At 50.6% G+C, this 27200-nt stretch overlaps 1 protein-coding gene across 4 annotated transcripts in view; it reads left to right on the forward strand.

Moving 5' to 3' along the window:
- PLCD1 (phospholipase C delta 1) overlaps nucleotides 1–27200 on the forward strand; it is a 56245-nt gene that overhangs the window by 2123 nt on the left and 26922 nt on the right. For 2 of the 4 annotated variants that reach the window (XM_036739550.1, XM_036739549.1), the window contains exon 2: nucleotides 24440–24604. In XM_036739550.1, the coding sequence (XP_036595445.1) occupies nucleotides 24440–24604 (165 nt within the window). Of the gene's footprint in view, nucleotides 1–14493; nucleotides 14599–17642; nucleotides 17650–24439; nucleotides 24605–27200 lie in introns of those variants that run through there. The other 2 variants (XM_036739551.1, XM_036739548.1) reach the window with 2 other exon arrangements.

The following is a 27200-nucleotide window of genomic DNA, read 5'->3' on the forward strand; positions in this document are numbered from 1 at the left end:
GAGAAGGGCTGGGGGCGGGGGGCGGCGGTGGGAGCAGAGCTTTGCCCCCTTTCCCGTCTCCTTCCCCTATGACCTGTCAAGCAGAGGCCCGAGGGCTTGGGGGTACGCAACCGCCATTCTCTTTGGGCCATCTGATCCCGGGCCATGGACGCCTTCTTAGTGGAGGGTGGAGGAGGAATGGGAGGGACAGCCGTGGCTAAAGACAGACCACAGAAATTTGGGCTCTGCCCTGCCAGCCTGAATGGCTTTTCTGTGTCTCTTTCAAAGTCAAGCTTTCCCTGAAGAAGGTCCAATTCCTGCCCCACCTTCCCAAGCCTCGTCCCACCCTGGCTCCTTGTGGCTTCCCTGGCCCCTCTCCCTCCCTGCTTCCCCCATCCTGGCCTCTCTTCCCCCCACCCTCCCCATCCTGACTTCTCTCCCTCCCCTCTCCCTGCTCCCCCATCCTGGCCTCTCTTCCCCTCTCCCCAGGGGCAGGCCTTCATGGTCACCACAGTTGTCTTTTTGGGGTAGTGGTAAGATGTTGCTCAGATGGCCGAGATCAGAAACACTGAGAGAGCCACATCTGGTTACAGCCAGAGTCTGAGAGCGTGTGACAGCAGGGATTTATGGAAATGAAAAAAGAGCCACATCTGACTGTGTCTGTAACCATAAAGGGGGGCCTGAAGGCCTGCCATGGGGGGGGAGGGGAGCATTCCTCTGGCTGCTGCTGCTGCTGTTCAGTCAGGGCCAGCCTTACGTCACAGGGTTTTCTTGGCAAAGATGCCGGAGTGGTTTGCCACGTCCATTTTCGGTGTGTCCCATTTTACAGATGAGGAAACTGAGGCAGACAGGGTTAAGTCACTTGCCCAGGGTCACACAGCTAGGAAGTGTCTGAGGCTGGATTTGAACTCAGATCTTCCTGACTCTGGGCTTGGTGCTCTCGCCACTGAACCACCCAGCTGCCTGAGGCTTCCCTTGGCAGCTCACGATGCCCATCCCAGGTGCTATCCTGGACACTGGCTAGAGCAGTGAAGCTGGAAGAGGTCTCTGAGGCCATTAAGTCTGACCCCTTCACTTTACAGATGGGGAAACTGAGGCCCAGGGCCAAAGTCACAGAGATAGTCAGGATCTGAACCCCGTGTCCTCTAGCGCTTTTTGCCTAGTTCTGTGCTAGAATTTAGGGATCGTGTCAAGCATCTCACTTTCCAGAGAAGAAAACTGCAACCCAGAAAGAAGTGACTGGCTCAGGGTCACACAAGGGACAGGTCAAGTGAACCCGGGTGCAGATCCAACACTTACTAGTGCTGCATGTGACCCTGGACCACTGAGCTCATGGCTCTGAGCTTCAGTTTTCTCGTCTATAAAACAGGCCTAATAAAGCTAGAAAATGTATGTGTGTAACACAAGGTGCTGACACTTAAGATGCCGAAGCACATGATCTCCGTTGTCTCATTTAAACCCATCCCTCACACTCACAGGCACACACAGGCACACACATACACACACACACTCACACACATGCACACACACTCATACACACTCTCATACATGCACACACACTCATACACAGTCACATACATGCACACACTCACACACAGTCACACAGATACACACAGTCACACACACACACACACACACACACACACACACACACACTACTGCTGTACTGCTGTACTGGGGCCTGGCAGAAGCACTAATGAGTGTCTGTGGAAGGATTCAAATTAGGGTCTTAACACAGAGTTCCAAAAGCTAGCTACTGCACTGTACTGCCTTGGCAGAGTTTTCTATTGGGATGCAAGATATTTGGTAAAAACCAGCTCTGCCACTCTGTCTGCTGCTGTTCCTCAGCGTGCACGGTATGTGTCACCAAGGTGGGTGAGCTGATGCCTGGGGAATGTGTCTCAGCCTGAACCTGAAGGGGGTGGGGCGGCTGGCCAGGGAGGATGACCACACACTCTGCTTTCTGGCATTGCCCTGCCAGAGAACCTCTGGGGAATCCTTCCTGGTCTTGGCACCCCAGAGGGAACCCATCTGTCCTCAGCCTGATCATACTCCTCTTTCTTCTCCCTTTTCAGCAGGGTTGCCTAGTAGGTAGAGTGCTTGAATTGGACTCAAGAAGACAGGGGTTCTAAGCTGCCTCAGGTATTTCCAAACTGTGTGACCCTGGGCAATTGACCATGTCCCTCAGCCTCAGTTTACACATCTGCATAATAGAGATATTAACAGCTTCTCCCCCACTGATTCACTGTGAGGATCAAATGGGAAATCTCATGCCAAGCAAACTTTAATCAAGCTATACAAATGTCAGCCTGCATTATTCTCCTCCCTTCTTTAACGTTTGAACATTTTGAACTTAACGAACACTAAACGAAGCGAGTGGTTCTTTGTGGCTAATAGAACAGTAGCAGAAGGTCACCCACAAAACAATGGATCCCTTATTGTACTCAGCTGGCTTTTCCTTTAAAGGATCAGTGTGGAATTTTCAGAGTTGCCCCACTTGGTTTGTCAATTTGAATTTTTAAAAAAAGAGCTCATGACCTGTTCGCTTTTCTTGTTTTATTTTTTTTTCATGGCAAGACTTATCTTAGCTCCCTCCTTCCAACCTTCCCCCCAAATCATCTTTTTAAAAAGAAAAAGAAATCCTTGTAACCAGTATGCACAGGCATGCCAGACAGATGGCTGCATTGGCTGTGTCCACAAATGTCTGTCCCCTTCTGCACCTGAGTTCATCCCCTCTCTGACAGAAGGTGGGCAGCAAGCTTCATCATCAATCCTCTGGAACTGCAGTGGATCACTACATTAATCAGAGTTCCTAAGCCTTGCAAAGTTGCTTGTCAGTACAATAGTGTATTAGGGTATACAATGTTCTCCTGGTTCTGTGCACTTCACTCTACATCCATTCCTACAAGTCTTCGAAGGTTTCTCTGACCCTTTCCTCTCATCATTTTTTATGGTGCAATCATATTTCATGGCATTCATATACCATAATTTGTCCCCCCACCCATCCTCTAAGTGAAGGGAAACTTCTTAAAATTCCAGTTCTCTGCTATAGTTAAAAAAAAACAACTGTTATTCATAAATAACCAGAATACAAACACAAAGTTTGATAACTGTAGGAGGCACGTGCAGAATTCACAGGAGGGAAACAACATTTCCAGCTGGATTTGGGGGACAGGAAAGACTTTGTGTTGGAGCTGGGATTTGACCTGGGCCTTGCAGAGTGGAGGCTTTCAGCAGGAGAAGGTATGGACAAGGGTGTCATGGGGGAGGGAGCAGCATGAGCACGGGCCTGGAAAAGCCTCTAATGTCCAGTGTTGTTGTGCCAGGGCCGTGGCAAGAGCAAATTCGTGTGCTGGCACTGGGAGCTGAGAACAAATGTGGAGGAGGTCCAATGGGAGAGCAAGGTTATAATTCAGCTGGAGGTGATGAGGTATGAGGGAAGAGAGAGGACAATGTGAGCCACTGAAGCCACGTAGGACACATGACTCCAGTTTTCTCTTGCCTCTCCAGATTTGACACAAAGAGCAGTTGAAAGAGCTAGGGAGGAGGAAAGGAGGGGCCTCGGGATGGGGCTGGGATGAGATCCGGGAAGGGTCCTGGGGAGGAGAGAGGGACCTGAGTTTTGTTCACCTTGGCCTCAGAGGGGCCCACAAGCCATGGGGGATTGGGGTGAGGGGACTGATTTAGTCTTGAGATCAGGAAAAGCTGCCTAGCCATGGGAACGTCCCATTGCATTGGGCTGCCTTAGGAGGCAGTGAACCTCTCTGCCTTTGAGGTTTCCATGTAGAGCTGTGTTTGTCATGAATACTGTAGAAGGGACCTCCGGGCTGGTCTTGATGATCTGTTGGTCCTTCCCAGGTCTGAGGACTCCATACTAGAGCTGTGGGATCCTAGATTCTAGGCTCTCGGGGTTGGGGTAGAAAATGGAGCTGTATTCCCTGTAATGTCCACTAGGGCCTAAGCCCTTGTTCTATACGTGGGGGGTGGGGGGTATGCCCACCCCAATGCCACAGAAGCATGGTGGGAGCAGAAGTAGAAATTTCTCATTTCCTGAGGTGAAACTTCCAATATTCTTCCCATCGTAATCCTGGCTTTGGGCTCTAGCCTTGGGCTTGTCCCTGACTTCTCCCGTTCTTAGTCGGAGCAGAGCTGCAGATCTGGCCTCTAGCCTTGGCTCTCCCTCCACTAGCTCCCCTGCTGTTGAGGACTGAGTTATTGTCCATTCTTGTGTGGAGACTCAAACTAACATCTCCGCACCCTGTGGCCCTTTATTCTGCCTCCTGGGCATCTCCACGTGGGTATCACAGCCAGCCTGTTCTTGTAACAAATTCACACAGATAAGGAAAAGCAACCAAAGTAGGTGCTGCATCTGACAGCGTATCCACCATTGCACACCCATGGTACCCTCCCTCTCCAGCCGGAGTGCATTTCCCCATCTCTCCTCCGGGGCCAAAGTTAATTCTGATCATCGTGCAGCATTCAGCATCATTTGGTTTTTCCTTTCCGCAATGTCATAGTGTTCATTCTGCACTCCCTGCGTCTTTCTGCACTTGTCTGAATTCCCCATGGGAACAGAAGCCCATATCTGGAACGGGGACCTCTAAGACTATCTAGACCACTACCACCCATTTTGCAGGTGAAGAAAGTGAGGGCCAGACGTAATATGATGTGCCCAAGGGTGCACAGATGGCAAGCAGGATCTGAACTGTTAACGTTCCATCATACACCCAGATGCCACAACTTGTTCGGCCAGACCATTTCCCGGTGGGCACACATTTTGTTTCTTGTTTATTTTTTCGTTTTTGCAGGGGGGAAGGCAGGGCAATTGGGGTTAAGCGACTTGCCCAAGGTCACGCAGCTAGTGTGTCAAGTGTCTGAGGTTGGGTTTGAACTCAGGTCCTCCTGACTCACTGTGCCACCTAGCTGCCCTACACGCTTCATTTCTTGTTCTTTTCTTCCACAAAAAGAACTGACAGATTTTTAGTGAGATGTTTCCTTCTTACCCAGCTCCTTGGGGTGTGTGCCTGCTGCTGGGCTTCCTGGGTCCGGGGGTTCCTTCTGATTCCCTTCTTTTTGGTGACAGTGCCACGCCTCTCCTGGTCATCCGGGTCGTGCAGGCTTAGAAGCTGTATTCTTCCCTTGACTGTGCTCTCGCACCAAGTTAGGCAACAATTTTCCTTTCATAATATTCCTCCCACGACTGAGTGCTCTTTTCCACCTCTGCTGCCCCGCCCGAGGGCCTGGACCGCTGCAGTAACCTCCTCACTTTGTTTCCTCCTCCTCTGGTTCATCCTGTACAACAGGGCCAGACTTAGCTTCATAAAATGCTGCCTTAAATGGGCCCCTTTCTTGCTCAGTGACCGTCAGTGACTATCGTCTATGGCAGGGGTCCCCAGACTGTCCCCTCAGGAAAAGAAAAGAAGTATACCCTCCTTGATAGATGCATATTTATGTATAAATCACATGTATCTACTATCATATATGTGTGTTAATGGGTCAGGTCGATGATTCAATGTGAGATCCCTGAGGGCAGGGGCTGATTCAGCTGCAGCTCTGTACCCTCATTGACTGCCCCAGTGTCTGGCACATAGTAGGTGCTTAAGAAGTTCTTGTTGATTAATTGATAGAAACATATACGCTAAATAGGAAAAAAAAAAGTGTTTAAAGGAAATAAATACTCTTTTAAAATAGTGCGTGTCTGCAGAATCTCAAGGCCACGAATCTCAGCATCGATCTAATACTTCACAGTTTGCAAAGCGCTTCACAAAGATGATCTCTTTTGGTCTTCACAACAACCTTGGGAGGGAAGTGCTATTATGATCTCTGTTTTACACATGAGGAAATTGAGGCACGCAGAAGTTAAGTGACTTGCCCAGGGTCTCCTGGTTAGTACGTGTCTGAGGCCAGATTTGAACTTGGGTCTTCCTGACTCTCTCCACAGGCACACCTGCCCCTGATGCATGCTGGCTGTGTGGTTTTGGACAATCCCTTAGTGTTGTTGTGCTCTAGGCAACCTTCCCAAACCATAGTTACAGGTCTTGTATCAGTACACAGGTTGCCTGGCCTGGGAGCCCCCGATCCCAATGAAATCACAGGCCCAATCGTAGAGAGCAAGTTGTCCTAAACAGTATTTTGATTGAAATCGATGAGTTGAATGTACTTCCCCATTCTCAGAGAAGCCCCGGGTATGTCCTTGGGAATAGGGCTGACATAAACAATAATTGTCTCAGTGATTATTGTGTCATTATGATGACTGCAGCCAGTGGAGCCCATGCAGGCTTTGGAGCTACTCTCCCAACCCCGACTTGCATCGTAGAGTTGATCCCCAGAGCTCAGCTGGGCGACGAGTCCCCTCAGAGTCTGGGGGTAACTCCGAGGAGCTGGGGGTGGTTTTCTAAAGCTGGATGTAGCTCAGGAGACTTCAGCAGTGTCCATCCCCTCCATGACTATTAGTTGACATCAGTCAGCCAGACTTAATTAGGTTTTAGAAGCAGATCTTTACTAAGTTGGTAACATTGGTCCACAACATCCACCTAACCTGTGGGCACACTCGCCCAGCAGTACCAAGTCCAGAAGAAAGTGGGTGCAGGCCTAAAGAACACCCGATGTGGCAAAGAGGCACCATGGCTTGGTGGCTGGAATTCCTTCCCTTTTGGGAGCAAGTTCCCCTTAGGCATGTTGTAGATTTCCTGCTGGGTTCCTTGGATCTGCCTTTCCTCATGTTCTGTGTGCCCTTGGCTCCCACTGTAGCTACTGCCAGCAACTGCCACCCTCACAGGGATGCTGCCAGGGGAATGATGAGATCCTCCAGGGATGCTTCGAGGGCGCTGATAAGTTCTTCCAACCCTTGGAAGGTCACAAGGTCCTCTTCTAGCCAAGGCACGGGAGAGAGGAGGAAGATATCAAAGCCCGACTCTTCTCATTCTCCCAAGGGATTCCTTCTCCGGCACTTGGGCTTGGCCAGAGCAATGCTCTCCTCTCTGAAGCCAGAAGCTCAGCTGCTCATGTTCCCAACTGGCTTACTGTTTTATAGACCGCCCCACAAGAGCTGACCCTGTGCCCTCAGCCCGGCCAAACATACTTGAGCTCATCTGATGACTTTCTAAGATATCTAAATTAATTTGGCATTGAGGATTTATCCTCCATGTTATGAACATGTATAATCAAGTGAAACAAATTCCCCCATTGGCCATGCCCCCCAAATGTCTCAATCTTCACTCCAAGTTAAGAGGTGGATGACAGGGTTCATTGTGCCGCTAGGTGGCACCATAGTGCACAGAGCATTGGGCCTGGAGTCAGGAAGACTCATCTCCCTGAGTTCAAATCCAGCCTCAGACACTTACTAGCTGGGTGACCCTGGAACAGTCACATCCCCCTGTTTGAGAAGGAAATGGTGAACCACTCCAGCATCTGCCAAGAAAACCCCAATGGGATCAAGAAAAGTTGGATGCGACTGAACAGCAACCCTGACGAGCGGGTCTTGTGACTTGCCCTCTGTAACTGAAATTGGTCCCATATCGATCAGAGTTAAGTGGTTGTTTTTAACGATGCTGGTGTTATTGGGGAAATTTGTCTCCTAGTTCTGCTTCTGTGATCAGACTTGTGCTTCAGGAAAATCACTTTGTCATCTGTGTGGGGGATAGAGGGGACTTTGGGCAGGCAGGACAATGAGAGGGAGGGTCATTGCAATAGTCCAGGTCAGAGGTGAGTCACCCTCGTGGTCTCGGGCACAAGAGGAGAGAAAAGGAGGCGTGTTCAACAGATGGCTGCAGTAGAATCCAGAGTCTTGGCAGCAGATTGGATCTGGGGTAAGGGAGAGAGAGTAGTTTGTGATGATTGTGAGGCTGTGAGCCTGGGTGCCTGGGAGGATGATGATGGTGCCTTCAACAGTTATAGCCAAGTGGGAAGAGCAAAGGGTTTGGGGGAGGGGGAGTCCTTCCCCGGCCATGAAGAGGAGAGGGACTTTTACCTACTGGTCACTGTCCCTCTTCCAGCACAGAGCCCGCCATACAAGGTCGCCTCCCACGGTCACAAGGTGCTCTGAAGATGGGATTTCCCCAAGGACACCTGTGGGCTGCTGCTTTGGATTCCAGGGTCTCATTTAGATCAAAAGTGCCCCAAGGAGCCACCACTAGGTACAGAACGGGGAGGGGTAGCACCGGAAGCTTTTGGAGAAGTGGATGAGTCTTAGCTGATAATAGATGAAGGGCAGACCGCATCGGAGGCTACTGGTTACTAGAAGAGAGTCCAAAGTCATCAGCTTAATATTCAAGGCCCTCCACTCTTGGGTTCTAACACACCTGTCAATTCAATAAACTCTTCCAATGTGCTTACCATGTGCAGAACAGAGTGCTGGGCACTCAGGGCTGATCAATCAATAAACATTTATTAAGCATCTGTTGTGTTCCAGGCACAAGGTGCTGGGGATGAAGAGACTGAAATGAAATAGACTCTGCTCTTAAGCAGTTTAGATTCTCTTAGGGAGACAATATGGACAAGGATAGGTGTGTACCAAGTAAATACAAGATTGTGTGGGGTGGCAGGGTGGGGAGGTCACCAGCCAGTAGCATGTACGAGAGATCAGGAAAAGTCCCATGGTCATTCATTTAGACCCAGAAAGGTGCATTAGAAATCATCCAGTTCAACCTCATTTTACTAAGGTCCAGGATTACATGGGTAGTAACTGACAGAACCTAAATTCAAACCCCAGGCTCCACATTCAAAACACGTTTTTTCTGCACTTTCCTGGATACAAATGTCACAGCATTTTGTGTTTTGACTTATCAGGAAAGCTAAGCATCCCCTCTCAGATGGCCCCCACCCTTGTGTGGTCAGAGCTATGCTTCCAGCTCCTTCTTCTGGGTCCCAGGGGCTTGGCTTTTCTGGAGTTCACATCTTCCCTCAGTTCTTGGGGAGAGCTTTGACTAGGCCTTATGCATGAAACCATGAGCAGGGCAGTTGCCAGTTGCTCCAATGGGGGCTTAGAAAGAAAGACTCTTCTTAACCAGCCTCCAACACCATTGCTTAGCTCATTTATTTTTTTTCACTTTATTATTTTTAAAATAAACTTATTTTTTATTTTCAGTTTACAACACTCAATTCCACAAGTTCTGGGGTTCCAAATTTTCTCTCCCTCACTCTCCTCCCCACCAAGATGGCATGGAATCCAATGTAGGTTCTACAAATACCTTCACATTGAATTTATTTACATAATAGTCCATTTGTAAAGAAGAATTATAACCAGTGGAATGAATCATGAGAAAGAAGAAATGAAATCAAAAAAGAAGGAAAAAAAGAGAGCAAAAAGTTTTCCTCAATCTGCACTCAGACTCCATAATTCTTTCTCTGCATGTGCATAGCTTTTTCCATCATGAGTCTTTTGAAGCTGGCTTTGAACCTTGCATTGATGAGAGGAGCCAAGTCTACCAAAGTTAGTCCTTATAGATAATGTATGTCCGTAATCATGTATGATGTTCTCCTGGTTCTGCTCCCTTCACTCAGCATCGGTTCATATAATGAAGTTATAATGAAGTCCATCTGCTCCTCATTTCTTATAGCACAATAGTATTCCATTACATTCATATACCACAATTTGTTTAGCCGTTCCCCAATTGATAGACGTCCCTTTGATTTCCAATTCTTTGCCACCACAAAAAGAGCTGCTATAAATATTTTTGTACGTATGGGTCCATTTCCCACTTGTGTGATCTCTTTGGGATGCAGCCCTAGAAGTGGTAATGCTGGGTCAAAGGGAATGTATATTTTTATAGCCCTTTGGGCATAGTTCCAAACTGCTCTCCAGAATGGCTGGATCAGTTCATAACTCCACCAACAATGTATCAGTGTTCTAATTTTCTCACATCCTCTCCAGCATTTATTATTTTCCTGTTTTGTCATTTTAGCCAATCTGACAGGAAAGATGTGGTACCTAAGAGTTGTTTTGATCTGCATTTCTCTAATCAATAGTGATTTAAAGCATTTTTTCACATGACTATAGATATCTTTAATTTCCTGCTCTGAAAACTGCCGGTTCATATCCTTTGACCATTTCTCAATTGGGGAACGACTTGTATTCCTATAAATTTGGCTCAGTTCCCTGTATATTTTAGAGATGAGGCTTTTATCAGAGACACTGGTTGTAAAGATTTTCTCCCAGTTTTCTTCTTCCCTCCTAATCTTTGTTGCATTGGCTTTGTTTATGCAAAAACTTTTCAATTTAACATAATCAAAATTATCCATTTTACATTTTGTAATGCTCCCTATCTCTTGTTGGGTCATGAATTCTTCCCTTTCCCATAAATCTGATATGTAAACTATTCCTTGCTCTCCCAAATTGCTTATAATATCAGCCTTTATTCCTAAATCATGACCCCATTTTGACTTTATTTTGGTATATGGTGTAAGATATTTGGTCTATGCCCAGTTTCTGCCCTACCATTTTCCAATTTTCCCAGCAGTTTTTGTGAAATAGTGAATTCTTAGCCCAGAAGCTGGATTCTTTGGGTTTATCAAAGAGTAGATTGCTATAGTTGCTGGCTACTGCGTCTTGTGTCCCTAACCTATTCCACTGATCTACAACTCTGTTTCTTAGCCAGGACCAGGTAGTTTTGATGACTGCTGCTTTATAGTACAGTTTAATATCTGGTATGGCTAGGCTACCTTCCCTGGCATTTCTTTTCATTAATATCCTAGATATTCTAGACCTGTTGTTCTTCCAGATGAATTTTGTTATTATTTTATCCAGCCCTGTAAAATAATTTTTTGGTGTTTTGATGGGTATGGCACTGAATTAGTGAATTAATTTAGGTAAAATTGTCATTTTTATTATATTGGATCGGCCTAACCATGAGCAACTGATGTTTTTCCATTTATTTAGATCTGACATTATTTGTGTGAAAAGTGTTTGCTAATTGTGTTCATGCTTAGCTCATTTTTTTGTCCGGGGAAATCCAGGACGGTCCACATCCATGTAGCATCATCTTTTTTTTTCTGCTTTGTGGTGGTTAAAGTATTACTGGCTGATAACATCTCTGTGGTTCCTCTAGAGTGTCCATGGGTGGGGGGAGGATAGGGAGGAAAGAGGTTATGGAGAGAAATCTCAGTTATTTGGAAAGAGAATTCCCTCCTCTGCCTGTCCTTAGGGTGATTTCTCTCTCTCTCTGTCTCTCTCACTCTCTGTCTGTCTCTCTCTTTTTCTCTCTATCTCTCTCTCTGTCTCTTCCCCTTTCTCCTTCCCTCTCTCTCTCCCCCATCTCATGCTCCTTTTAATCACTCCCAGTACACTATCCCTCCAGCCACCCAATATATTGACATTTTAGAGAAAAGTTTTTAGTTACATTTTTCAATTAACAAGCATGTATGTTCTTTTCTCACTCCCCACTCTGCTGTGAAAAAAACAAAACAAAATTGAGTCCTCTAACAAATATGTGTAGTAAGTAAATTCCCACTTGATCATGTTGAAAAAAAAATGCGTCACTCTGCATATTTAGTTGCCCCCTGCCCTGTCAGGAGGTAGGTAGTATTTTTTTTTGGAGGGGAGAAGGCAAGTGACTTACCCAAGGTCACACAGCTAGTAAGTGTGTAGAGTGTCTGAGGCCGGGTTTGAACTCAGGTCCTCCTGACTCCAGAGCCGGTGCTCTGCTCACTGAGCCACCCAGCTGCCCCTGGGTAGTATTCTTTCTCATCGGTCACTGCACTGATTATTTCAGAGTTGCTTGTCTTGACCACCCTGCTATCGTATGCATTGTTTTCCTGCATCTTCTCATTTCTCCCTGTATGAATTCATGTAAGTCTTCACTCCCATGAAAAGGAGTGGCTGAGGCCCAGGGCTAACGATCTCTGCTGGCTCTAAGGCCATCCCTGAGCCCCTCCTCCGTCCTCTATGCTGGCCCCTCCTGTTTCACAGAGGGGGACCTAAGGCTCCATGCTCAAGGCAGAGCTGGGAGCAGTCAATGCTTTCAGGCATATTAAAGACACGGGGTGAGAACTGGGGATACCCAGAGATCAGATAAGCTAGCATCCCAGCCCTCTGGGATCTCCACACCCAAGTAGGGTCGGTCACTCCCAAAGCATTCCATGATGAGTGTGTCCAGCTGCAAGAACCAATGGGTTCCTGGACCAACCATTCACATGGGTCAGGGAAGCCCTGTGGGACGGACAAGATTCTTTCCTCCTGAACAAGCTTGAAAGAAAAGTCCTTCAACACAATCTGTCAGTGCTCCCTGGGCCCATTCCTCGGCACCTAACCTGTGCTGATTTAGATATCTGTAAATCATTGCCTCTCAGTAGGAGGGTAAGCTATATGAGGGCAGGGAAGGCCTCATTTTGGTGTATCCCTAAAACCTGGCACAGGCTGAGCACTTAAAAAGTGCTCCAAATTGAATCACAGCCCTTAGGAGGAGCTGAAGCTCCGAGTGGCTTGCCCAGGGTCCCACAGGATTTGAATCCTGGCGTCCATAGGCAGAGGCCAGTGCTTTTTCCTCTGTGCCATTCCAGCCCCAGGAAGGGAGCTGCCTCATTCCCACTGTGGATGGGCATGACTGTGCTGCCCTCCAGGCCCACATTGTCCAGTGTCTAACCAGCTCTCAGCTCCTGAAGATGGCTCTCACCAGCTCTCCCCTGTGACTGGGCCTCCTTCCAGATGGCACTCTTGGCACCAGTAAGTGCTTGATCAATGTGGCTCACAGACCCTAAGAACCAGCACTGTGCTACAAAGACCAGTCCCTGGTGGATGGGCAGCTCCTGGGTGACCCAGCTCCCCAGGGGAGGGGACACAGAGGAGTCAAAGGTCAGACCTCTGCTCCCAGCACATTGTCTGGGCACCCGTGTGCCCAGCAGTGGAGATATCAGCAAAACCAAAGCAAAACCAAAGGCACCTGCAGTCCCCAAGACGGGCCAGAGAAAAGGAGAGGGCCCCGGCACAAGAGCTTGGGGGGCTTACTGAGCTGAGGCTGGAACTCTTTCTGTCTCCCTGGGCAGGGATAGAGAATGGGCCTGGAGCCCGGAAGACCTGAGTTCAAATCCTACCTGAAACATTAGCTGTGTGACCTTGGGCAAAGTACTCAACCTCAGTTTCCTCATCAGTGAAATGGGGATAATATATCTTTCTCCCAGGGTCATTGTGAGAAAAAAAAAAAGAGATCTCATATTGGTAAAGCTCTTAGCACAGTGCCCCGAACACAGAAGGCATCTAATAAATGCTTGTTCCCCCCTCCTTTCTTAGCACAGTGCCCCGCACACAGAAGGCATCTAATAAATGCTTGTTTCTCCCCTCCTTTTTTAGCTTTATGCTCCTTCCAATAGGGAATCTCACACCTTCTGGCTTCATCCTGCTCTGGCTACATCTGCCATGCTTTCTCTCTAGTACTTTCACCCAGTGGCACAGTCGTTCCAGAGTCTCCTCTGGATCTAGGTCATCTCTTACCTGGACAGCCCTGTCCTGCAAGGCCCTGGGTCGTCCCCCAGAACAGGGGGGCACGTTGAGAGAGCCCTTGGGCTTGTCTTGGGGGACACTCAGCTCTCTGTGGTCAGACCACTGATGGTGGATGGTGTTCAGTTCTCATGGGAATGTTTGAGGAAGCTCACTGTCATCCAGTCCAGCCCAGGGGAAGATGGTAGCCAGGTTCTTGAGGGAACTGGAGAATAAGCTGTGCATGGTGAGACCATCTAGCATCAAGCCTGGCCTGAACCTGCCACTCAGCAGCTGTGTGACCAGGGAGACACTGCTTCCCCCTCCGGGTGTCCCTCTTCTCAGCTGTCAGTGACAGAGTGGAACGGATGACCTCAGCCCTCTCCCAGCTCTAAGGACAAGATGCTAAGATTTTATGAACATGGGTGTTTGGGCTAAAGAAGAGAAGGCTGGGGTGAGTGTGTGTGTGGGGTGGGAGGTGTGTGTGGTATGTGTGTGGGAGGGTCTGCGTGTGGTGTGTGTGGGAGGGTCTGCGTGTGGTGTGTGTGTGTGAGGGGTGTGTGTGTGTGTGTGTGTGTGGTGTGCATGTGGGGGGGGGTCTGTGTGTGTGTAGGGAGGTGTGTGTGTATGTGTGTGTGTGGTATGTGCGCGCGTGTGTGTGTCTGTGTCTGGGTGCGCGTTCGCGCGCGCTGGACCGGGCTTGGTTGCTGTCCATCATCTGAAGTGCTCTTTTGGGTAAGAGGGATCAGGGCGCCAACAGACAGACAAGCAGTTACCTCCTTAACTCTCAGCTTCATTCCTATCCGGGGCATTAGGGAGCTTGTACCGCAAGCCTGAGACCTCCGCCGCACCCTCCAAGACCTGGTCTCCTCGTGCCGTCCCAGCACCCTGGAAAGTCCAGCCCGCCCCTGGCTCCTTCCAGCCCGGCTCCAGTGGAGCCGGCTCCACCCCTGACTTCCTTTCCCCGCCTCCATCTGGGTAGGCCCTGCCCCACCCTGTCAAGGCCAGGGGCCCAGCGGAGGGGGTTGGGACAGACGACGGGACGGCCCAGGCTGCAGGTGCCGGGGCCAGCAGCTGGCTCTCAGGCTGCGGGCGGGCGCATCCCCTCATCATGCAATGCCTGGGCTGGCGCCCCTCGCAGAACCGCTCCCGGGAGCTCTTCTTGCGGGAGCAGAGCTGGCAGGTGGCAGCGCTCAACTGCCAGAGGCTGGGTGAGTGGGGTCGGCTCGGGCTGGACGGGACCGAACTGAGCTGGGCTAGGTGGGGTGGACTGACGGGTGCGAGACCCGGCGAGCGCGGCCCCACTCCTGGCAGGAGAAGGTAGAATCCCTTCCACCCACGCCCTCCCGAGTCCTTCTAAAGCTCGGAACGGTGCTCGGGGCACTCCGTCTAACTTGGGCAGTGAGCATGCTGGCGGGCGCGGGGCTGCCGAGGCGGAGCGGGGCACACCTAGGGCCCGGGAGCCTCCCGGGGCTGTGAGCTGGGGCCCCGCGGTGGGAAGAAGGGCATTCAGGCTACCCCTTCCCCCGCCCTCCAAGCGCAGGACGCCTAGGTTCCTGCCCAGCGCCTCCCCTTCCCAGCCGCGCGCTGCCAACAGGTCCCTTCCCGTTCCGGAGCCAGCTGGCCATCTGGGACCTTAGAGATTCGATGTGGCAGGAGATAATGGATGCACGACATGGAAACAAACATCTGTGCAGTTCTCCACATCTGGGTGGGTCTCTGAATGTGTGTGTACATGGGATTACCTGAGTTGGCATCTATGATTGTGTATGTGAGTAGCTGTGATCTCTGCAGCTGGGGTGCTCAGCAGAGCGTCTCTTCATGTGAGACTTTGTGTCTGGGCGGTGCACAATCAGCACACCCACGTGCCTGGCTCCGTGCATGTGTTTGAGGAGTACCTGCGGAGTGCAGCTGTGCGTGTCTGGAGGGAGGTGAGTGAGTGGCCATGTAATTAGGAGAAATAAGCTTCGTAGGTGGAAATACATGCGTGTTCGTTTGTGACACTACTTGTCTTTGGACAACTGTATCTGCCCCTGGGTGAATCTCTCCATGGCCCAGAAGGGGATTGGGTAGGTTGGAGGGAAGAAGACATTCATCTGCAGCCTTCTCTGGCTCCAGTATATGAGGGCTGTGCCCCCTCCTGGTCAGAATGGCCTCAGGGAGGTTGTGTGTATATGTAGGTGTGCATGCTTGTATGCATTATGAATGCGGTGGGACACTAGGAATACATCCAGTCCCTGTGGACTTTGCTCCCTGAGCATGCCACCTGGGCCCAGATCGAATGTCTCTGTTTCCAAGACTCTCTTTCTGGGGCTCACTATTTCCATCGTGAGCTAAGAGGGAGAGTCTCCTGATCGAAGGCTCAGAGAGTCAGACCCAGGAGTTCTGGCCCTCCTCGGGGACACAGGCTTGCCCTCACCCAGCCATTAGACAGCGTCCTTCCCTGGCTTCTTCCCTCAAGACACTTGTCAAGTGTGGGAGGCCCAGGATGAGGGGAGCCTGCATGGGGTGTTATCAGCAAGGTCAGCCACAGGGAGACGTACAGTTGATGTCACTTCACGGCCTCAGCAGGAAGGAGGGCTCCTACCCTTCCTTCTGAGCATCTCCCTGAGTGACAGGGAGATCACATACACTCACAAGCACCCCACCCACCCACAAGGAACCTAGTTTATTCTGCTCTGGTACATGTGCTGAGGTTACTGGGAAATATTTGTGGATAGATTCATTGTCTCACCATAGGACCACAGGTCTGGGACGGGAAGGGGCCACAGATGAGACAACTGAGGCAAAGAGGTTTGCAAACCAACCTCAGTGAGGCTTTACGTAATGAGAAGAGTAGCATTTACATAGGACTCCCTGTGTGCCAGGCACTGTGCTAAGCACTTTACAGGCATCTCGTCTGATCCTCACCACAACCCCGAGAGGGCGGCACTAGCATCATCGGATCTTACAGATGAGGAAACAGACAAACAGAGGTGAAGTGAAGTATCTGAGGCTGGATTTGAACGCAGGTCTATCTGACTTCAGGCTCAGGCCCTATTCATTTGGCCACCTAGCTGCCCCAGCCCTTCTATAAATGCCAGCTATTAGTATGACTGTCCAGCACAATCCACCCATTTTACAGCTGAGGACACCGAGGCCCAGAGAGGTTATCATGACCCACCTGACTCCAAATTCAGAGCTCTTTGCACTGAGCCACATTGCCTTCCCTGACTACAGACCCCTGCTGGGGCCAGGTTTCACCAATTGGTTAGTCAATTACTAATCACCCATATTCCTTTTCCTCTCCCACAGCTCTGGTCCTTTGGGGGAGGTGAAGGAGGAGGGAGGTTCAGTCCAGTGGAGGAGGCCGACCCACTGGCAACAATACGAGCATTATAGCAGGCCTGGCTGACCTCTGGGGCTCTCAGTGAAGGTTCTTAGGGTTCCCAGGAACAATGGGGAAACTGAGTCTCAGAGAAGTTCTGAATTGGCCCAAATCACACAATGAGCCTGGAAGCCGGGTATTAACCCTCTTTTCCTCCCCATCTCGTCCTCTCATTGTGGCCTCTTCTTAGGCTTAGGCCCAGAGCCAGGGCAGCCGTGGGGGAGCAGGGACTGTCCCTTCCCCTTCTCCAGCCTGGAGGAGGTGGAAGTGCCCTGTGGGGGCTCCCTGGGGGAGGAGGATGGAGTGCTTCGTTGGTCTGTGCCCTCACTCCCATTTCTACAGCCTTGGGGTTCCCTTATCTCTCTGTAGCAGATTAGGTCCTGGGTTGGGTGACTGTAAGCCAATGGGGGAGGGGGAGGGTTCCCAGCTGTAGGGGGGTGGGGTAGGGGGCTTGTCCCAGTGCATCTCAATGATTTCCCACATGCTCAGGCACCAACATTTCCCAGGCACCAGCTGGGCAAACAGCTGGCAGGTGTGAGCAAATAGGCTTTCTGATCGGGGGGCAGGGGCAGGAAAAGAGGAAAGGAGAGCAGCGCCCTGATTTCCCATCTGTTCCCAGGCCTGCTTGGTGAAGGATGTCATTCGCTGCTGGGGTCTTGGTGTCCGGGCTCTGCTGGGACTTCCCTCTTCTTGGTGCTTAGCATTAGCCTTATGGAGGTCAAGAGGCTTTTCTGGGGAATTCTTTGAGGCCCGAACCCCTTCTTGGTGAGGGAGGCTGTTAGCCTCTCTGAGCAAAGCCAGTCTTTGGCTAAAGCCTTTCTGATTTAGGGCTGCTGGGCTAAAGCAGCTCCCGAGGTTGGGGCTCCGCCGACCTCCCAGGCACTGAAGTCCCAAGGTCAATGAAGACAGATTAGTTCTCTCTACCCTAGAACTTCCTCATATGAGGCCTGGGTGTGGGAACTGGCAATGTTTAATGAAGAGAAGGCTCTGGGACAGGCAGTCTTCAGAAAGCGGTGAAGTATGAATAATGCTGACTAAACTGGAGGGTGTCCTGCATCCATTTTTTTGGAGAGCTGATTAGTAAACACTTCCAAGCATGCCCTTGAGTGTGGGGGCACAGCAGAGCCACCCCAGAGGGAAGAACCAAGATGGGAGGGGGCAGTGCAGAGAGACAGACTGAGGGTCCCAAGGCTGGCTCATAGAAGTACGACTGAAAGGTCCCTTAGATTGGACAGACGAAGAAGTCGGGCCAGACAGGGGAGCCAGGATGGCTACTTTTCTGGAAGGGTGGAGTGAGAATTCTTTGTCCAACAGGGTTTGAACTAGACAGCTCTGAGATCCTTTCCAACTTTCAGAAGTCTGTGATTCTGGGGGAGGGAAGCATCTGCACTTCCCTAGCAGCCTGAGGGAGAGATTCTTTCAGATCCATCTAATTAGCATTTCAGAGCTAGAAGTCCAGATGCTTGGAGAGAAGCAGACTGATCACCTTTGACTGTTGGGGAAACTGAGCCTGGAGTCGGGGGAAGGTCCGGCTCTGAGTCTCCATAAGAGTCCCTTACAGTTGACCATGAGAATGAGGAAGTCCCTCTGGCTCCGGTCTGGGCCCAGGCCGCTGGCTCCTCCACATCTCTTATCTGGATCTGAAGGGAAGGGGATGGCTCCAGCCCTTCCCTGGAGGAAGGAAAGGCTGCAGTGATAACTGAGTGCTCGGCGGAGATTGGAGCTCTTCCCCCCAGGAATGGTCCCTCCCTATCCATAGTAAGGGAAAGGAGCCTCCCGCCCCCAGATGCCCCGCCCCCTCCCTCACCCCTCCCCCGCCTCCGCCCGCTGCAGCCCCTCTCCCATCTGGACCAGTCAATCCGGGCCTCCTCATCTCTGCCTTTTGGAGTCCTGGACTTCCTTTCCTGCCCTCCCTCCACTTGGCTGGCCTCTCCTCCTTAAGTTTTCTCTTGTGCTGTTCTCATGCATAGTCAGAGATTTAGAGCAGGAAGGAAGCTCAGGGACCATCCAGTCTGACCCACTCCCTTTTACAGATGAGGAAACAGTCCCAGAGAGGCATGGTGGCTGCTGGAGGCCACCCAGGCAAGAAGTGACTGAACTGAGATTTGAATTCCAGTGTCTGACTTCAGACCTGTCCTGGGAGCTGCTGCCTCTCTCACCCTCCGGGAAGGATGGACTCCCTGATGGAAGGAAATGCTTTGTTTTTCTTTTTTTTTTTTCCCTCTTTGTCCAACCTTTCAAAATCTAGGCGCATTTTGCTGAGGTGTCTGAGGCACCAGACAGTGTTTGTGGTGGTTGTTGAGTGGTTTTAGTCCCGTCTGACTCTGTGACTCCATTTGGGGTTTTCTGGGCAGAGATACTGCAGTGGTTTGCTGTTTTCTTCTCCAGCTCATTTTACAGATGAGGAAACTGAGGCAAACAGGGTGAAGTGACTTGCCCAGGGTCACCCAGTTAAGGAGTCTCTGAGGCCAGACTGGCACTCAGGAAGATGAGTTTTCTATGCACCTTGCCACCTGGCTGCCCTACTAAGCATCTATTATGTGTCCAATCCATGGGCAGCTAGGTGCTTGGACTGGCCACTCCCCAGGCCCTCATCTGTCACAATCAAAGCTGGTGTGATGAACATGGCCTGACTCAGCAGCAGGTGAGACTGGCCGGAGTCAGTGCTAGATGGGGGAATCCTATGGAGCATCACAGATTTGGAGCTGGCTGGGGTCAACAGGTAACGGAGGCAGGCTTTGAACCTGGGTGCGCTTGGCTCCTAAGTGCAGACCAGGAGATGGTAGGCAGGGTCTGGCCCAGGACTGGGGAGCCTGGGGCCTTCTGGGTCCTTGAGTGTGGCCTTTTGGCAGAGTCCAAGGTTGACAGAATGAATCCTTTTATCAAGGGGATTTGTTCAGAGAAGTTTGGATTCAGTCAAAGGGCAGCACTCGAGGACCTAGAAGGCCACGTGTGGCCCATCTGACCCAGCCTGAATCATGGAGCTAGCTTCCCTCACTTAAGGAGCCCAACCAGCCCAACCTTAATGAGATGCCCCAAAGGCACCAGTCTTGACCTAACGACAGGAGCAAGGTTTGTCCTCTGCTGTCTGTACACGTGCCCAGCCCCTCCTGCGGTGAGGGCTTCTGAAAACGCATTCTCTCTGAGAGGTTGGGCTTAGTGTGTGACATGTTAGAAAGAGCACCGGACTGGGAGTCAGCAGGACCTGGGTTCAAATCCTGCCTCTGACTTGATTAGCTCTGGGACTCCGGGCAGGTCTCTCTCTGCCTCGGTCTACTTATCTGTAAAATGAGGATCGATGCCTCCCAGGCCCTGTCCAGCTCTCGGTCTAGGGGCCTGTGTTCTTCCTTTGAGGACTGAGAGGTTAAAAGAAGAGCCTACACTTTGTGACCTCACCATTCCCTTGGGCATGGAGCCTCAGGGGAGTGGAATCTCTTTGAGGGCAGCGATCGGGTCGTATTTACATTTTTGTATCGTTGGGTAAATCTTTGTTGGAATGAATGGAAGCTTTCCTGAGGCTTGTAAATGGGGAAGGTCCTCTGAGAGGAGGGGGCTGCTCCTCTGCTGGCTGGTGCACTCTGTCTTTGGGAAAGGCCATGCCAGCCCCCAGACCCCACTTCCCCAACGATTCAGGTCGAAAGAGATGTCTGTAGAACCCGGTGCAAGCCTTAGGTCTGTAAATGTGTATTCTTTCCTTTCCGTTCCTAAAATTTACAAAATGCAAACATTAGCCTATCATGGGTTACTGAGTCTTACTATAGTCCTGTGAGGTGGATGATCCCCACTTTACAGGTGTGGAAGCTGAGTTCAGTGACTTACCCAAGGTCAAGCAGTGAGTAAAATCTCAGATAGGATGAAAGGCGGTGAGCCAAGGGATGTTAGCTTGAGGGTGACAGGGTCCAAGAAACAGTTTCTTCAAGGTGTTTGTAGACAATGGGAAGAGGAGAGGGGGTGGGCTCAAGGGAGGGAGTTTGCCTTGGCTAGAAGGGCCCCCTCCTTCTTTCCTTGCCATCTTCTCACACCTTCCTCCCTGATGGGTCCTCTTCTATCCAGGGACTCGGCCCCCATCTCTGGGGTCTGGCCGTCTCTGTGGCCATCCCCAGGCCTGGACTGCTCTCTCTCCTGCACTCGGATGCTGACCTCCCAGGCCTCCTTCAAGGCCCCACTCTGGGAAGCCTCCACCACCCCTCAGTTCTGGTGCCTTGTCTCTGCTGATCCTTGTCTATTCATCTTTTCTATAGCCTGTTTGCTTGTATTTCTCTGCTTATTCTCTCCCGCATTAGACTGTAAGCTCCTTGAGGGCAGGACTGCCTTTTGCCTCTTTTTTGGTATCCCCAGCACTTAGTACAGGGCCTGGCACACAGTTGGTGCTTAATAAGTGTTTATTGACCGACTGATTGACAGATCGTCCACTTCTTAGAGGAGAAGTGGTGGACTAGGGGTGCAGAATAAGGCATCCACATTCAATGGTAGCCAACAAATGGATTCATTTTGCTTAATTATGTTTGTGATCAGGGAGGGCTTTAATTGGAAGGGAGTCAGGAGCTAGGGTGGAGGAGGGGCTGCCGTGGGGACACAGCACTGGACTTTGTGGTCACAATGTTCAATGTTATCTATTAATTACATACGTGATTACCTATTATAATTCAAATTTATTCGCTACATAATTTAAAAGTGAGTTTGTCAGTAGGAGTCATGGTTCCTACGCAACCCTCTTTTCCTATTCTTTGTGTATGGAAATGTTCGTATGTGTCGGTGTTTGCCAAGTACATCGTAAAAAGAGGTGAAGGGGTCGTCTGCCGAGAGTCGGGAGGCTGGGCTCAGAGCTGGGGGAGCTCCCAGAGTCACACAGAAATCAGTCAGAGATGGGCTGCCAGTGTGAAGGCTCTGCTGATTTTACTCTGAGCAGTGGATCTCATCAGCCTGGCCTCACGAGCTCCTCCCGCTGTGCCTGGCAGCTTGGAAGTCACACTAGAGAGGGTCGATGGTGGGGACCTTGGAGGGAGGCAGGGACCTCAGGCTGAGGAACAATGGAAGGACCAAGGGGCAAAAAATGCCAGGGTGGATGACCCTTCAGTACTGAAGTGGCCGGCAGTAGGACTGAGGCTTTAAAAGGAGGGAAGGAAGTCGAAGTAGGGGTAAAATATACTGGGAGGACAGTGAAGGCTTGAGGGTCTGAGAGAATGGAAGGAGGTGAGAGCAGGTACCAGAGGAGGGGAAGAAAAGTGGGAGGGACCAAGGATCGGAGATTGGGCTCAGAGGAGGAAAGCTAGTCAGCCTCTGGGCAGGGCAGGCCATCCTCTGATGGGATGGAGGTCATGGGAACTGAAGAGGTGTTTGAGATGAAGGGAATGTGAATAATGAGGTTACCAAAGATGCTGGCAGGGGCTGGGGTAGAGAAAGACTGCTGCTGCTGCTGCTGCTGCTGCTGCTGCTGCTCGGTCATGTCTGACTCTTCCTGACCCCATTGGGGGTTTTCTTGGTGAAGACACTGGCGTGGATTGCCACTTCCCTCTCCAGCTCATTTTACAGATGAGGAAACTGAGGCAAACAGGGTCCATTGACTTGCCCAGGGTCCCACAACTAGTGACTGTCTAAGACCAGAATGGAACTCAGGAAAATGAGTCTTTCTGACTCCAGGCCTGGGGCGCTCTATGGACTGTGCTGCCCCTAGAAAGGTGGCACCCAGATACTGCACCTCCTTGAGGAATTCGGGAGAGTGAGTGACCCAAAGGCAAGTACATGACAGAGGCAAACATACAGACAGTAACAGAATCAAACATTGGAAGCTGTGCAGAGAGTGAAGAGGCAGAGCTGCATGGGCGTGACAATAGGGAGCTGCGCCTCTTCCTCAACCCAGGAGTGCAAAGGATTGGGAAAGGAGAGAGTGGGCAAAGGACAGGATGTCTGCCTGGGAAAGTCGGTTGTCAGTTAGGAACCAGAAGACATGGAAGGCCTGCAGGAGGAAAATATAAGGAGGGAGGGTAAGGAATCTCTCTCTCTCTCTCTCTCTCTCTCTCTCTCTCTCTCTCACACACACACACACACACACACACACACACACACACACATACACTCACACACTCATACACACACATTCACACACTCACATACACTTATAGTCACACATTCTCTCTCTCACACACATATTCACATACACACACATATATACACTCTCACACACGCAGAGACACATACACATACACTTATAGTCACACATATCCTCTCTCTCTCTCTCTCTCTCTTTCTCTCTCTCTCTCTCTCTCTCCCTCTCTCTCTCTCTCTCACACACACACACACACACACACACACACACACCCCTTGGTCCTCAGGTGCCAAACTCAGGGCTCCTCCCATTGTCCCTCTCCGAATACTCCCTCCTCCCTCTGCTCTTTCCTTCATACTCCAGTCAGAAATCTTCCTTGTGAAGAAGCCTAGTTCAGGCCCCTGCTCTACAGTCTAAAGTGGCTCCCTAGTGCTCCTACGTCCATTTCAGATTTCTCTGCTCGGAGTTCAAGCCCCTTCCTTGTCCTGTGGCACCTTACCTTCTCAACCGTAGTTGATATTATTCCTCTCTGGGTCCTCCATGCTCCAATCAAACTGAGTTATATGCCATTCTTGGGACACACTCCATACTTTCCTGCCTCCATACCTTTGCTCATGCTGTTCCTGATGTCTGGAATGCTGTCTTTCTCCTTCTTTACCTGTCAAATCCCTCCCTATCCTCTAAAGCTCCACTCAAACAGCAGACAGACTTTTTCGAGTCCTCTCCCTAGTGGGTGACAAATCTTCCCTCTCTGATCATACAAAGTACTTTGTACCCTCTGGTGCATTTAGCAACATTTTGTGTTAGAACTATATGCATATGCGTGTGTGTGTGTGTGTGTGTGTGTGTGTGTGTGTGTGTGTGTGTGATACCTCCCTACCAGACCATAAGCCCCATGAGGGCAGGGGGCCTGCACACATCTGCTATTTGTTGTATGTTTGTTGAATTAAACAGACTGGAAGGAGATAGAAATGGATAGAGAAAGAGCACGTTAAGAGAGTGAGCTTTGGACACGCTGTGTGTGAGGACCTCTGAGGAGGAATCTCCTAAAGCCAGACAGAAATCTAGGATTGGGGCTGGAGAAGAGGGTCAGCCCCAGGGGATCTGGCAGCCATGTGCATATAGGGGAAAGGCAGAAGGGCCAGCCAGCCAGAGTCAGAAGCTCTGTCTGAGTCCGGTCCCTGGCAATTCTGAATGCCGGAGGGGGCTCTCCAAAATGCTTCAGCTGTACAATGGTTATCAATTCACTGCGGTGGATTTAGGTGCAGATCCTTCACAGAAAGTCCTAAAGAGATATCGTAGTTAAAGTCTGGAGGGTGTACAAGGATCTCCAGGGTCAGTAGTGAGATCACCATGGAGGGCTGTAGATAAAACTTTGGAAAGCACCAACACTGAGGGGTCTGGGCGACCCAAGAAGAACTGGGAGATGGAGGTTCAGCCAGGAAGCCAGATCCCGCTGTCAGCTATGGCGGGTGGGGGTGTAGGATCTGGGGAGTGAGGAGCAGGGGCCTGGGGCCAGCACTGGAGGAGATGCCGAGGTGGGACAGTGATGACCATGGAGGATGGCCATTGAAGGGCCAGGCAGGGAGACTGTGCACTAACCCTTCCCTTGATTCTCTCCCCCTTCCTTTCCCCCCAGGCCTGCAGGATGATGGTGACTTGAAGTTCCTGCTGAAAGGCTCCCAGCTCCAGAAAGTCAAGTCTAGCTCATGGAGGAAAGACAGATTCTACAAGCTGCAGGAAGATTGCAAGACCATCTGGCAGGAGTCCAAGAAAATGATGCGTTCTCCAGAGTCCCAGCTCTGTGAGTAGAGATTGGCTGGGCTGGGCTGGGCTGGGTTGGGCAGGACAGGGCAGGGCTGGGCTGGGCAGGGCAGGGCAGGGCAGGGCAGGACAAGGGCTGGGCCAGGCTGGGCTGGGCTGGGTAGTGCTAGGTTGGGCAGGGTAGGCCTAGGCTAGGCTTAGCTGGGCTGCCTGGGCAGGGCAGGGCAGGGCAGGACTGGGTGGGGCAGGGCAGGACAGGGCTGGGCTGGGGTAGGCTGGGCAGGGCTAGGCTGAGCTGGGTTGGGTAGGGCTGGGCAGAGCTGGCTGGGTAGTGCTAGGTTAGGCAGGGTGGATCTCTCAGGCGGCCTGTGGAATTTCTGCCATGGGAGGGGCCTAGGCTGAGCACCAGGGGAGGTGAAAAGAGAGGACAGGGAAGACAACTCCTGTGGAATGAGGAAACCAGGCTTCTGTCCTCAGAGCCATAGCTGATGGGAAAAGGACAGCAGAAAGGAAGAAAGACAGTAGAGCCTCCAAACCATAGGCTCATTCTAGAGGGGACAGTACCGAGCAAGAAAAGCTGTGATCACTAGATACCAGGTCCGGTCCAGCCACCACTCAGCCCCAGTGGCTATGCCCACCCTACCCAGCTCCCTTCCACCACTCTGAATTTATCTCAGATGTTATGTTTTAGACATTTCGTCCCCCCCATCAGGCTATGTCAGGCTACAAGCTGCTGGAGGGCAGGGACTTTTCCTTTGTATCCCCAGAGCCTGGTACACTGGCAAATGCTGGCTGCTAGACTCATTTCCCTTACTGCCAGGGGCCTGGAACAGGCCTGGATGTGGGATTTCAGCAGACATTTGATACAGTCTCACAGTCCCTGGAAAGAGGTGGCCTGGATGGAAGGGTAGTTAAGGGAATTTGGAGAAGGAACCCTTACAAGTGGTAGTGATGGAGCCAGCACCATCCTGAGGGAGAAGCCCAGGATGACACCAGGGGTTCGGGAGCTCGGGTAGAGAGCTGGAAGAGACTTGGGGAGACCATCAAGGACAATCCCTCCACTTGTATAGATAAGGAAACTGAGGCTGAGAGGTCATGAGGTCATGGAGTTAGAGCTAGAATGGACCTGGGGGCTGGCAAGTGTTTCAACAATCTGGCTAGCAGCTGTTGTGGGGGTGTAAGATCCACCAACAGCCAGCACCCAGAAAGCTGCCAAAGCACAGGTTCTTTTGATCTGCTTAACTAAGGAAAGCAAGGTTAAGGGGTTGACAAGCTTACTTTAATTCAGCATACAAATATCATTCACTTAGTTCAGGGGAAAAAGGCAGCACCCTGAACTTCAGAATAAAATACAAACAAATTACAAACATCGACAGACAGACCTTGTCTGATTCAAATCCCAATACATAGTTACCAGAGTTTAACAAAGCCTCAGCATCCAGGTTACAAGCTGGAGGGCCCTTAGCTACAGCTGCCGGGAGTTTCTGCATCAACACCATCTCAAGTGAGAGCCCCGTGCAAATGGCTCTGTCCTCTCTTCTTGTAGGGCTTCAGACATCATCAAACGTCATCTGAATGACCAGAACTTAGGCTGCTATGATTGGCTCTTGAGTTAGCCCCTCCCCTTAGGACCCTGGGAGGTTCACATCCACATAGGTTAGGTTAACACCTGAGAGGGGTTTGGGCCTGGGGCTTAGCACTTAGTAAGACTCAATGAAATACACTGAATTACTCAAAAGAAACAAAGCCAAACTCTTCAAGGGCACTTGTTGAACTAAGTGCTAAGAGCCCATTTTGCTTACCAACACACTCCACCCCTTGTTCCAGGATACATAATCTAATCAGCCATGTATCCTAGAACATACATTGACCCATTATACATTGTGATCCAATTACTCAGAAAACTAAACCACATTCACAACAAAGCAAAACATATCATTCAGTGACATTCCCAAATATTTGTTTACAATACAAACATGACCCACCCCTAGGTCCCAGCAAGATAATCTTGTCAATCAATCATTCCCAAAATACTTATTAACAATTCAAATATCCACCCCTAGGTCAAAGCAAGTTAATCTCTTAAGCTCATAAAGTACTTCTTGAGCATCACCCTGCCATTGCAGGATTTTTCCCAGTACCCTGAGGCATGGGCATGCTTTAGTTAGTAAATCCTAAAGCAAACAAGCAAACAAATAGAGTTCTCTTGGGGATGTCTCCTCCCCAAACTGCTGTTGCAGGCTTCTACTTGCCATCCAAAGTCCCAATTTCAAATAAAGAGTCCAAAGAAAGTTCTTTTGGGGTCTGTTCTCCCCATTATGTTCCAGTCCCAGGTTCCAAGTCCTGAGGGTCTGCTGGACAATAAAGCCAACAGGGTGGGGTCTCTGGGGGTCCAAGGCACTTCCCCCACCCCAACGAAAAAAAATCTATGCCTCCCTCCTGGATCCCAAGCAGCCCAAGCTGAAGGGACCAAAAAGGCAGACTCAGTGCCTTGCTGCAAAGTTTCCATCTTGCCCCAGGGCTGAATTCTAAGCCCCTGGGTTCCTGGTTGTCTAGCTCTGGCTGGCCTCTCCTGGCTTCTGCCAGAATCTGGATTGCAGTGAGGTGATTCTCCACCTTTTTGCTCACCTCAAAGT

The sequence above is a fragment of the Trichosurus vulpecula genome, chromosome 9 (genome assembly GCF_011100635.1).
Source record: "Trichosurus vulpecula isolate mTriVul1 chromosome 9, mTriVul1.pri, whole genome shotgun sequence".
NCBI lineage: Eukaryota > Metazoa > Chordata > Mammalia > Diprotodontia > Phalangeridae > Trichosurus > Trichosurus vulpecula.